General features: G+C 32.8%; 1 protein-coding gene across 4 annotated transcripts; it reads right to left on the reverse strand.

Moving 5' to 3' along the window:
- Nucleotides 1-2484: 2484 nt before the first annotated feature.
- LOC131635492 (ubiquitin-conjugating enzyme E2 2-like) lies at nucleotides 2485-6407 on the reverse strand. 4 transcript variants are annotated; one of them, XM_058906118.1, is made up of 6 exons: nucleotides 6215-6407; nucleotides 5727-5860; nucleotides 5558-5583; nucleotides 5275-5364; nucleotides 5103-5191; nucleotides 2485-2897 (listed from the first exon to the last, which is right to left on the reverse strand). In XM_058906118.1, exons 2-6 carry the CDS (start codon nucleotides 5849-5851, stop codon nucleotides 2769-2771), a joined length of 459 nt encoding a protein of 152 aa, XP_058762101.1. In that variant the 5' UTR covers nucleotides 5852-5860; nucleotides 6215-6407; the 3' UTR covers nucleotides 2485-2768. The 4 variants fall into 4 exon arrangements, with proteins under 4 accessions (XP_058762101.1, XP_058762096.1, XP_058762107.1 ...); XM_058906113.1 differs by having other exon boundaries at nucleotides 5727-5864; XM_058906124.1 differs by lacking the exon at nucleotides 6215-6407 and adding an exon at nucleotides 6028-6172 and having other exon boundaries at nucleotides 5727-5864.
- Nucleotides 6408-13623: the final 7216 nt, after the last annotated feature.

The raw sequence follows: 13623 nt of genomic DNA on the forward strand, positions 1-13623 counted from the left end.
CATTCCGTAACTCAAGTTATAACCTGCACAATAAGAAAACGTCAAATTAGTGTTTATTTAAAAAACAACTAACGAAATTAAAATAAAAGCATAAATGAACTAACCTTAGGAAACATGCTAAAAGCAAGAAAATAAAAGTAACAAGTCAAATAAATCTCTTAGCATAAAGTAAAATGGAGTGTATTAAAACAGGTATTGACGTTTCTATTACGTTTGATCTAGATGTTCCTACACCCGCGTTTTCAACCAAAAAAGAAAAAAAAATCTTTAAGTTTGAGAAGATACTTTTCTAAAAATGAGAGAAAAAATGATGACAAAGAGGACCAAGGTGCTTTTTAGAGAAATGAAGGGACAATAAAACTAGTGAAGGAAATTGATAAGTAAAATATATTACTTTCCCCCGATTTTTATTATAAGATAAAATTCACTTTTTAAATTCATTCAATGATCAATGTATCTGGTTCATATATAGACTAGATATGTTGATCATTGAATAAATTAAAAGAATGAATTTTCTCTTATAGTAAGGACTAGAGAGAGTTTATTACAACCTTTGCATATAACCGGTCAAAAAAATCCTCTAAGGTGGCATCCATAATATGTACATCTATCAGAAAACAAATCAAGTGATTGTTGTTAGTATAATATCAACAAACAATAGAAAAGTAAGCATTTAAAAATCGTTCAATAGTTCTTATAATTTTAAGAAAAATATGTAAAAGTTTATTTGTTTTAAAACTTAATAATGGTAAATGAGAATGTTCTTTTGACAAATGAGAAAACTTGTTGGTGTTAGATTTTGCCGTCTATAATCATTTACTATTGTGATCGGTAATAAGCATTTATAATTAGCAATTAATATTACCACTCATCATGGATGTTAAACTTATATCTTTCTCTCGAGTTTAGCATCTAGTAAATGAAAATCTTTGATCTAGTAATGAAAAATACTTCTCAATATCATTTCAAAACCAGACAAAATTGTTCTAATTAACTACACTAAAACATGCATTAAAAATGAAGATGATCATCAATATAAAAGTATAATTAGAATTACATAAAATATCATGATCAATATTAATATGATTACATTTAACCCACGATAAAAGAAAAGTTAGTTACTCTTACTCATTGTAGTTGTACAATGATGATCTAAAGAAAGAATTTGACTAACATCTGTGGTGATTTTTCAAACAACGTTATGCCTTCAATCTTTCCTATTTGTTTCTCCCTTGTTGTATTTGTTTCGTTTCTAGTAGAAATATAGCACAAGCTAATGGTTCAAACTATCAATTATAGAGTTTGTGGCAGTAATCTTGCTTAGCGAGGCCTTTAACTCACCCAACGAACTTATTTTTTGCACCATAAGTTGATTGCCACCTCATTGGAGTGGGATTGTCCGCCTTGCTTCGCTAAGTGAGGTCTTGTTTTTGGCGAGATTGTCTTCTTCGTCTTGCGAGAAGCCCTTTGCTTCATTATGAAGTAACTTGGTATGTAAGAAATGTTTGAACCATTTGGTCATAACATAGTTCGCCCAACGAGGTAAATCCTTTGCTTAGTGAGGATATCTCTTCATGGGTTATCGTGCATTTGGTTGAGCAAACTCCTACTTCGCTTAGCCAGGTGATTGTTTTTTTGGGTGGGCGAGTCCCTATTTCGTCTTGCGGGGTCTCTATCACTTTGTTTGATAATTTTTTTTATTTCCTTGACCATCTTCACATGTTCTTATGAATAAAATAGTTTAAAAGCCCACACAAGTGTTTTATTATCTTTTCATGATAAATTGAGGGGTGATTTAAGTTAATAAGTACTTATGTAAAACAAGTAAATTTAACACTTATCAACTCTCCTAAACTCATATTTTTTTTGTATCCTCAAACATAACCTATGTAATTTGGCAAATGATTTTACTTTCTCAATATGCATATGTTATATGAGGTTGATGATTAAATCAGAAACTTTTGAAGGCGAGCCTTTTGGGGGCTGGGCGATAGAGTGAAATTAAGACATTCTCTATATACCTCTTAATTTTCCTTTCTCTTGATTATATTTTTTCGAGAGTGTGAAATTAAGAAAGACATTATGGAGAGGGAGGGAGAGAAAAAAAATAGAGATCCAAAAATCCACGTCATCCTTTCCTCACCTTTCTTAATGTGAAAAGGTGGAGATGAGGTATGAATCATCTCTTTCTATTTTCTCTTCTTTCCTCTTCATATTCTCTCTCACTTAATTTCATTCTCTTTTGATTATATAATCTTTTTTAATCGAGAGAATGAAATTAAAATAGAGATAGAATAATGAGATGGAAGGAGAGAATTCAAAATAGGTAGAGATCTCAAGTCATTTGCAGGTCAACATATATATTACAAGACAAACTACTAAATGGCTTGCAATGCCTAGGCTATATTAATACGTGCTTGCTTACTAAGATATACATCAACAGCAGATATCAATCAAACATCGAATGCAGGAAATTATACAATGTAAACAGAATTGAACCAGGTTTAATTAATCCTTTTGATCACAACCAATTCAGAAGACTACAACTTGTACATTGAACTGTGTTGACAACAATCAGATGCAAGTTGACAGAATTTTATATTACAAGGACCGACATGAACAATGCATAAACTACCGTGAGTAAAAGACAAGATGAACTAACATTCATAAGAAGGAATACAACAGACTTTGATGTTTGCATGACTCTCGTGCGTAGCAATGCAGTTTAATTCTTGCCATCACAGGCCAACAAGTATATCAAGATGACCTTAGTCGGCTGTCCAACTCTGCTCCACAGTCTCCCGGACTCTTTTATTGTACTCGCGCTTGTTCTCACTGTACATCCGTGCTGCTTCAGAGTTTGCAGGAGAATTTGGATTGGGATCACAAAGTAATGACTGCCAAAAAAGGAATAGTAACTTCTCAGAAAGTAATCACAACATGCTGACCCATTACATAACAGGAAAATCAATTTAAAAGTTTGCAAGGGAGTATTCTATTTAGTATGGGGGGAGAAATTCCCCGGAAACCTCCAAATACAATAATGGGTTATGGGAGGCCAAAGAGTGGATTCAGGAAGATGGCAAATAGGATATCTACAGAAAAAATTACATCTCAACCACCCTAGAAGCTGAATAATTGCAGGTTATTGAAAATGACACAAAATAATGTTCATTATTGTCTCGTCCACATTGAATGGTTGCACATCACATTCTTGCATCAAGGGCACATTAGGACCATGTCGCACAGGAAAAAATTAAATCCTTGTGCATATAATGTGATATTTCACATTCTAGATTCAAAATAACACGCAAGTAAATCAACGGATATATCTACCAATGATGGCCTTGTAGCCTACCAGCACGCAATCCTTTGGGAAGCACCTCAAAGCAGGTTTAATTCCCAGTATTCCAAGAGTTCCTATACTTTGATCCAGTCAACCCTTTACAAAATTACAACCCCTCAACAATCGTCTTAAAACCCCCTTGTAAACAAAAGTGGGAGAACCAAAATAAAAGAGGTAAACTAAGTGGAAAACAAACATAACAAGCTCCTTGACCTCCTCCCTTATATGTCTGATATTTAGGTTGCAAGCAAAAGAATCTAGTCAGAAAGAGAACTACAAAGCAGGAAAATTTGAAATCCTCCTAAAGCAATACAGGTGAATGAAGGGGGGGAAAGTACATCAGATGAAAACAGCAATGCAATCAATTTGCATATCAGATTTAAAAAATTATAATAAATTCCTATACAACCACAAACAAAGAAGCTATGAAAATAAGCATGCTACGGGACAAAGGGCATTATCGAATTCCAAGGCTTAACATTATTAAAATAAGAATCATAAGAATTGAGAGCTAGTATAATAAGAGGAATGAGAAGAACATTCTTTTCAAAATGGATCCTGCTCACATAGAAAATGGTGAGAACTACAGGAGTTTCGGCAAATGAGAGAGTAAGTGTAGAGTGTTGAATTCCTAGCATTTCTCAGATAAAACATAAAAGTGCCTTGAGTTTTGCAAAGAGAAGACCAAGATAAAACTTTTAAAACCTCACGTTTAGAATTGTATACTCTAGAGTCTATATTTAGACTGAAAAGTAGAAACAGTGATGAAAAGGAGAAAAGCCAAACAAATGTTGCAAATGAATCAAAAGATGAGTATGCAAACAGAAAACAACAAGTTATTATGAAGGGTGATGCCTTAAAACAGATAACACTTACATAACAAAAAAAAAACATAAATATTTTGCAGAGGCACTGGACTTTGTATGAACTGGTTCAGAAGTGTTGCTGTGGCCAAACCTCTAAAGCAAGGCTAATCATGTAAAACAAGTGTGCTTGTTTTCTTTCTTCTATTAAAACTAAACAACTCAAGCATGTTTTGAAGTGATTCGACATCCAACAATTCTTATATTACTATAAATCCACAAATAGCAATAAGTCATGCTATACATGCATGAATACTTCAATTCGTTATCACCAACATGAATTGCACAGTTCACCAGAAAGCATTACTTTCATCAAAGAAATTGGAAGGTCATATAGGCTTAAATTGTTTGGTTCAAAAGGAATTGACGAAAACAGGAGCTCATTTAAAAACAGGTGCTTCACAGTCAACCGCTTCTTTAATGATTTTGAACACCAATTCTCATTAAAGAAATTGGAAGGTTGTATAGGCTTAAATTGTTTGGTGCGAAATGGACTGAAGAAAAAAGGAGCTAATTTCAAAACAGGGGCTTCATATAGTCAGTCACACGCCCTATGCACCATATTAGGCAATTTCATTGCTAAGTTTTCACTAGTCAAATACAAAGCCTTTCAAAGCCTTGGTCAGTCATTCATACACTCTCATTGGCTATATCATTGCTCTGCTTTCATTCTGACTTAAGAATTATGATTTATTTATTTGCCAATTCATAGTTTAAAATTATCACATTGAACACTAAATAATCTGCACGATATACATTTTCTACTTATCATTACGCAGAATCTTACAATTCAATATGGTTTTATGGTTTATGATTCACAATTCAAAGTTTCATTTCTAACTCACGATTGGATAACATTAAGATAATATTGATTGCACTATTCGAGATGATACCTGGATAGAAGTGAGAATTGCAGCTACATCATATATAGGACTCCACTGATTTTGCAATATATCCAGACAAATACTTCCATCAGCATAAACTGTCCAGAGTAGCAATTACATTAGTTGGCAGATACCTAACTAATGTAATGAATTAGGTTTGTACTTTCAACCTAATACTTACTGTTTGGGTGAAACATTCGGGAGACAAACCGTACAGTGGGTGGCTTGTTCGGATAATCCTCGGAAAATTGAAGAGTCAACTTAAACGTGCCTGAATAACTCAAACGTAGACACGTAGTTTTGTAAACATATCTAATTTCATGATAATCTCAAAACACATAACATAAACATCATATCATAAATATAATAGTATCATTAAAAATACACAATATAGAAAAATAACCTAATTGACACCGGTATTACAATTACTTAAAGATAGAAGCTGTAGTAACGAAGTGACTCACCTCCATCCCATGGAGTATCATCAGGACTGCAATCCAAAGCAGACAAGAAAGCAGAAATCGCTTATCCATTCATACTTAAACAAAGTGAATAAAATAAAAACAAAAGTGACTAAATTATACAAGTATACATAATGATATGCATCTTTATACAATTTTCAATCCAACTCACCCAAATATAACAGCATTCCACAGCATGATGTTGTTATCGTGAGGAGCACCACTGATTCCAGCAGGTGGATCCTGTTGCAGCCTCTTGAAATCTCTCATCAGTCTCTTCCTAGCCGGAGTCGACATCGCTACCACCTACCTAAAAACCAACAGCCACAAAAAAAAACCTAGATCAATATATTCATGCAGTACACAATCAAACATGAAGCAAATCCTGAAATTCAAAATTCAATATCGTAGGATTTTGATAATCAATGGTCAGAATAGAATTTGACGATAAAATTGGGGAGTAATAATCATACAGTGAATCGGTAAGAAAACGCAAAAGGTGAAACAGTGGGGATTTCAATTTTAGGGTTTAGATTCAGATCGAGAGTATATATGAATGATGAAAGCGAAAACAATGATTAAAAATGATTGTTGATTGATTAATTGATGAATAATAAATAAATAGAGGAAATGAATTGAAAATGGAGAAAATGGACTGACCTGTTTGTTAGTGTGTGATAATAATGATGAGATGGGAAAGGAAAGGGAAAGGGAAAAGGAAGTAAGTAAGAGGTGAGATCGAATGGAAAGCAAGGGCGGCTGAGGAAAAGTTGGTTTTAGAATTTAGAAGAGGCGTGGTGTGGTGTGGTGTGGTGTTAATTGGTTTCGATTCGGGTCTAATCACCGTCCCCTTCACTCTCTGCCAATTGTCGCTTCTTTTTTATTTTTATCCATTAAATTCACCAACTAACATTTTCATATATTTTATTTTTATTTTATTAAATTATAATACAACACTCCACCCATTTTTTCTACACTCATTTTTTTACTCACAATACTCCACACAATATATGTTTTTTAATAGGTGAATTCTTATCTACCCAACTCAAAAAATTGGATAAAGTTATCTTCTATATAAAATGCTTTGAAAACAACAAACAATTATAATATTTAATAAATAATTAAATGTGTTAAGATTAGATGACATCATATGATTGGCAGAATGTACACTACCAAACTTTTTGTGATGGGTAGAGAAGTTGTTCCCTTCTCAATAACTTAATTAATACCTATCAAATTCATCGTCTTTTGTTATAAATTTAACCAAAATAATATAGAGACGAAGGAGATAAAGAAAAGAAGATAAATGATTTTATATTATTCTCTTTAAATTTTGTTTAACATTGTAACATGGTTAAATTTATGGCACATGATTAATAACAACCATTAACTTAAGGAATACATAAAGGTTAGAAATTTAACTCATCCGAGTTAAGGAGTATAAAAACATTGAGGACAATAGACATCCACATTTATTTACTATTATTCATTACACCCCTTTGAATGTTCATTGAGGATATCTCTCGTTAAAATCTTACTAGAAAAAATTCAGTGCGAAAAAATCTTGTAAAGAAAAAAAAGTACAATATCCTTTTAAAATAAATTTATCTCTCCCCCTCAACTGAACGATCATTTCTTCGACGATGAAGACCAATCTTTTGTAGTTGATTAAAAGTTCTACTTGTGAGTGACTTTGTGAAAAGGATGCAAGATTATCACATGAACATATTTGTTGAATGTTTATATCACCATTCTTTTGAAGATCATGAGTGAAAAAGAACTTTGAAAAAAATGTGTTTTGTCTGGTCTCATTTAATGTAACCATATTTCAATTGAGCGATGCATGCAGTATTATCTTCATATATGGTCGTTGTGTTTAATTTTTCAGAAGATAAACCACAAGTTTTTTGTATGTGTTGAATTAAAGATCTCAACCAAACACATTCTTGACTTGCCTCATGCAACGCTAAAAGTTCTACATTATTAGATGATATTTTTATTATGGTTTGTTTCACTGATCTCCATGAAATAGTTGTACCACCACATGTAAGCAAATAACATGTTTGTGATCTACCATTATGAGGATCTAACAAGTAACATGCATCTACATAACTTGTTAATTCAAATTTGGATACTTTGGTAACAAACCCATGTCTATTGTACCTCTAAGGTAACAAAGTATATGTTTGACTCCATTCCAATGTCTTCTTGTAGGTGAAAATTTGTATCTTGCAAATAGATTGATAGTAAATGATATATCATGATATGTACAATTATTAAGGTAAATTAGTGCTCTAATTGCACAGAGATATGGTACTTCAGGAACAAACAATTCTTCATTCTTTTCTTGAGGTCTGAAAGGATCTTTCTCCATATTTAAAGATCTAACAAACAATGGAGTAGACAACATGTGACATTTGTCCATATAGAAGCGTTTTAACACTTTTTCTATTTAGCCTTCTTGATGTACAAATATTCCTTTGTCCAAATGCTCAATTTGTAAACCTAGACATAATTTTGTCTTTCTTAGGTCCTTCATCTCAAACTCTTTCTTTAAATAATTCATAGTTTTGAAAGCTTTTTAGGAGTTTCAATAATGTTCATGTCATCCACATAGACATATTTGTATAACCCTTTCTAAGAAAATATTCACTGAGACGATTATACCACATGCGTCCAAATTGTTTCAGCCCATTGAGAGATTGTTCAATCTTATGGAGTAGATTTCTCAAGATCCAAAATTATGTGCATTTGGTATATTAAATCATCTGGAAGTTTCATGTAAATTTCACTATCAAGGGAACTATACATATAAGCAGTTACAACATCCATCGTGTGCAAATTAAGTCCTTCATATGCTACAAGACTTATTAAATATCGAAAAGTGCTTGCATCCATTACAGGTGAATATATCTCATCAAAATCAATTATAGGTCTTTGCGGAAATCCTTGAGCGACAAGTCAAGCTTTGTACCTCATAATTTCATTTTTTTTCATTTTGTTTTCGTTCGAAAACCCATTTGTATCCAACTGACTTCACACCTTGAGGTGTTCGGACTACAGGTCCAAAAACTTGTCTTTTGTAGAGTGAGTTTAATTTTGCTTCACTTGCATCTTTCCATTTTAGTCATTCCTCACTTTGTCTACAATTTTTAATAAACGTTGGTTCTTGATCCTCTTTGTCACTTATCTCATTTAGCGCAATATTGTATGCAAAAACATCATCAATGTCGACTCTGTGTCAGTTCCGTTGTATTTCATTTTGGATATAATTTATCGAGATCTCTTTATTTTCATGAGTTTCAGGTACTTGGTCAATCTCTTTTAGAGATGAAATGTTCATTATGTAAGAGGATTCTTTTAGATTTTATATCCTCCTCACTTGGGCCATCTTTATTCTTAGCTCCCTTTCTTGTTCGAGGATTTTTATCTTTGGAACCGAGTGGTCTGCCACGCTTCATGCATAGTTGAGACTCATTAGATTGTCCAACAAGGATATCAATTTTTATTAGAGCATTTGCAGCTAATATATATGATTTAGTCCCACCTTTTGGATCAGTGAATGCATTTGGTAATTGATTTGCTAAGTTTTGCAGATAAATTATATTTTAAACTTCTAGTTCACTTTGCTTTGTTCGAGGATCAAGATGGGATAATGGTAATTCATCCCAATTGATCTCTTTTTCCAACTTCTTATTATCTCTCCCTAATGCCGGAAAATTTGGTCCATTAAAATGACAATCTGCAAAATAAGCAGTGAATAATTCTCTTGTTGTTGGTTCAAGGTACTTTACAATATATGGAGATTCATATCGAACATATATTCCCATCCTCCTTTGAGGACCCATCTTATTACAGTGTGGTAGAGAAATTGGAACATACACTGCACATCCAAAAATTCTTAAATGAGAAATATTAGGTTCTTTACCACAAACTAATTATGAAGGGGAACAAGTGTGGTAACTCGTTGGCCTGATGCGAATCAATGTTGCACCATGCAAAATTGCATGTCCCCAAGCAGAAACTAGGATTTTTCGTCTCATAACAAGTGGTATTGCAATTAATTTTATACGTTTAATAAATGATTTTACAAGTCCATTTTGTGTATGAACATGTGCTAATGGGTGTTCAATGCCAATCAAATCGTGAATGCCACAACTATCCAACTTGGATGCAAAGTGTTGAAATTTAAACTTAACATATTGAAAACAATGATAATGAAAACAAGAGCAGGAAAATATTTAAAGGTTGGTTTTTTAATGTAATCATTAATTTCTCTAGTAATTTCTTGTTAAAAATGTTTAACGTTAGTTGTAGTTGTATCATGTAAAATGTTTAATATTTTTATTGTTGTTTCTTAAATTTAGTATTTAACGATTATATTGATTTTGTTTATTTGTTGTTGTTGAGATTTAATGTTTAAAGACTCGATGAATTTTGTTGTTGTTATTGTTTTTGTTGTTGAGGTTTAATGTTTAAGATTCTATTGATTTTGTTTTTGTTGTTGTTGATGATGATGAGGAAGATGTATAATATATCAAAAATTTAGTGCTTTGTAGATTAAAATGAAAAAATAGGTTAAAACTAAAATTTTGTAAACAAGACTTTATCCCTCGGTTTTTGTTAAAAACCAAGGTAAAAAGTAGCGCATTTTTTAAAATCCAAAACATGCAATTGATGGGGATCAAACCCAAGACCAGTGCTTTTTCCCCCTTGGTTATTCAAAAACCAAGGCGTAAAGTGGCAGGCTTTCACGTCACTCATCTTTACCTCGCCTGTGTAACCGAGGTTATATCCCCTTCATGTCCGAGGGGAAATGAAGTTATTTATAGTAGTGTTACTAAAGTCAAGCATAAAGTAGTTAAAATAGTTAAAGATGCAAATCAAACTATCAGGGTTTTATGGACTTGACTCTCTGATGATGAAACCAAATGAAATCTAACCCAAACCTCATCTCAAGTGAACTCAAACAAGTGTCTACGAGTGAGAACATCTTACTAGACTTAAAAAGTATATGAAAGCCTGCCTTGAACGTCCGAGTGAACATATCGTAAAAGTATAAGAGCTTTCTCGAAAAAATACATGGCTAAATCACACACATATACACACATTTTTTAAACCTATTTTTTTTCAAGGAAAACTTTTGGAAAAATGTCACGAAGTCGTGCCAGATGAGTTAGGAACAATCAGGAAAATTATGAGCAAGTTTTTGCTCTTATCAATCGATTGACACCTCTTATAATTGATTAGAACAATTCAAAATTGCGCCCTAAGCAATTAGGACGAAACCTTAATGATGGAAAACTACTAAAAAAATTTCCTTTCCTTTTTGAGCTTTTGTTAATTGATTAATTTATGCCTACCAATCAATTGGTGCATGTTATCAATTGAATGACAAGTCATAAATGGTCCTAAAACTCTTTCTTATTTTATGTCAACCTCTAGCCTATAAAGAAAGGTCCCTTTCCCCTCTTTTTCACATCGAGAAACGTGGTTTCACTTCTTACTTCTCATTCTCTCGCTAAAAAATTATTTTGTTTACTTTCTCTCACTAAAAGTTTAGACGTAGTGCTTTTCGAGAAAATCATTTGGCAAATGAGGAAGTTGTAACTCTAGAAGGGTAGTTTTGTAAGTTCACCAAGGAAGTTTTTGTTTTTACCTTGGTTGAAAATTTTATATATCCATTTAGGAATTTTTTGTTTGGGTTCGAAGGTAAACTCGTAAAAACCTTTAGTTTAGGGATTGTGTGATCAAACTCGTTTAGGTTCGAAAACTACGCCCGTGATAAAATCTTAATTAGGTTCAAGATTAGCCTCCTAAAATCTCATAGGTTCTTGGTTGGCCTACGATAAAACCAAGTTTCAATTAAAGTTAAGACCGTGATAAAAGCTTGTTTAGGTTCGAGATTAGAACGTGCTAAAATCTCATAGGTTCTTTGCTATATCGCGATAAAGCCAAGGTTATGCTCGTGAGTTAGCCCGATATTAGTAGCTCTACAAGGTTCAAAATTAGCCCGTGGTAAAATTTTGTTTGGAAGCTTGAAGACTAATCACTTCAAGGTTCTTATGGAAAGGAGAATAACCGCTTTGATTCATTTTTAGGAAGGAAGACTAACCATTTCACTCCTCATTTTACTGTTGGTTAGAAGTTTAGCCATTAACTTCATTTTCCTGGAATAAAGAGGTTCGTGAGTTTTTCCTACTAAAAACTCTGAAGTTTATTGGATACTCTCAAGATCAAATCTTGGAGATAAAACTATAATTTATTTCTTACTGAACCTGTATATTTCTCGGTGTTCCTCTATTTTCCGCTAAACTCTTTATTTTCACAATTTTTCTTCGACAATTTTATTTTTCATTGTGTAAACTATAAACCTTTTCTAAAAATGTTTTCAAATTCTGATTTTGATTCGAAAAGTTTTTCAAATCCAAGTTGTTTTGAAACACACAATTCACCTGCCTCTTATGTGTGGAGTCACATGTCCAACAACTTTAGCACTTGCTTGTCTTTATATGTTTTTTGTCATTAAATTTACTTTAATGGATGTTACATCTTCAAGAGCTGTCATCACCAAAACCATGATGTTATCAAGGCTAAGCATAACTTCTTGAGTTTTGATCACTTCTTTATTAAACCTGCAAGCATGTATTTGCACAAAAAGTTGCTTTAACATGAGAACACACTTTAATCTAAATAGCATCTCTAACCACATCAAAACTAAAATGAGGTTTTAAGACTTCCACTAAACAAGAGGAGACAAAGTTGACTGGCCTGGAAAAAGAGCAACCTCAAGAACGCTGATCGAAAAAGAATACGGCCTCACTGTAGGTGGAGGAATAGACGGCATCACCCAAACTTCTTTAACCACATCAACAAACGTCTTAAGAACGACACGAGATAGCTTGCTCTTGACTGGAGTGTTAGATTTATCTAATATTTTTTGGGTTGCAATCAATTGTTATTTTAGTTTGTTAAAAACGAGTTAATAATGATTCTAATGGAGGTGCATATATAAGTATGCTCTTTTATTGATTAAGTGATCCTTTTAATTAAGGTCTGAGTATCTGAAATCGGATTAATGCGGGCAAAAGTGTGGGCTTAAACTCTTAAACAAAATTAATGGTCAAGATATGGAGTAAGTCTTGATAACTTACTCTTGGAGTAAGAATATCCCTCCTCATATATATATATATATATATATATATATATGGCTATGTCCCCTCTATAATCACGAAATCAGAAAGATAACTGACGGCTTCACAACTTGGCTCATTGAGAGTTATAAACAGAAGTGTCAGATACAGAAGAAGAAGATCATGTCACTCATAATTTCATGATTCCGAATCAAGGTGACAAGGACGACAATCCTTATTTCTAAATCATGTCTATATCAAGTAAACATTGATATTCTAATTTCATATATAATTTATGAATGAATTTTACAGCTTATATGGAGAACCACTTGCACGCTGCTCTAAACAAAAGCCACCCTTTTCATCATTGCACATTTCGAACCAGAGCAATGCTATGCTTACACCAAAAGTGTACACCTTATCTTACACCATCTTGCATTTGTTGTTGAGGATAGGCTGACATGTAATTTTTACGAGTGGTTTAAAAACCCTTTTGTGCGCATTTGATTGTTTGTAGGCTGGTTTTTTATCTTAGTCGACTTTCTCTTGTAAGGGTTTGAGTACCCCTAATACTCAACTTATATTAGATGAGTTGCTTATGAAAAAAAAAATATATGTATCTATTTGCTTTGAAAAAGATGAAAAAATAATTATTTAATATAATAAAAAAACCAAACCGTATCATATACGGTGTACTTGTAAAATTTTAGTGTACCAATATCAATTCTCTTTCGAACCACTTCACTGCTCTTCTTTCAAAGATAGGTGTGTTAACCCTAAGTTTAAAACTCACCCCCTAAGCTTTTTCAAGTTACAACCGTAGATTTGTCACCTCTTTGAACCTTACAAAACCATAACGACTTCCTCTTTTATCACTTCCACTTGTCATGAAAACAACTCCTACTGGAGCAAACCTAGCAAAACTATTTCTCAAAT

The sequence above is a fragment of the Vicia villosa genome, linkage group LG1 (genome assembly GCF_029867415.1).
Source record: "Vicia villosa cultivar HV-30 ecotype Madison, WI linkage group LG1, Vvil1.0, whole genome shotgun sequence".
Taxonomy (NCBI): Eukaryota; Viridiplantae; Streptophyta; class Magnoliopsida; order Fabales; family Fabaceae; genus Vicia; species Vicia villosa.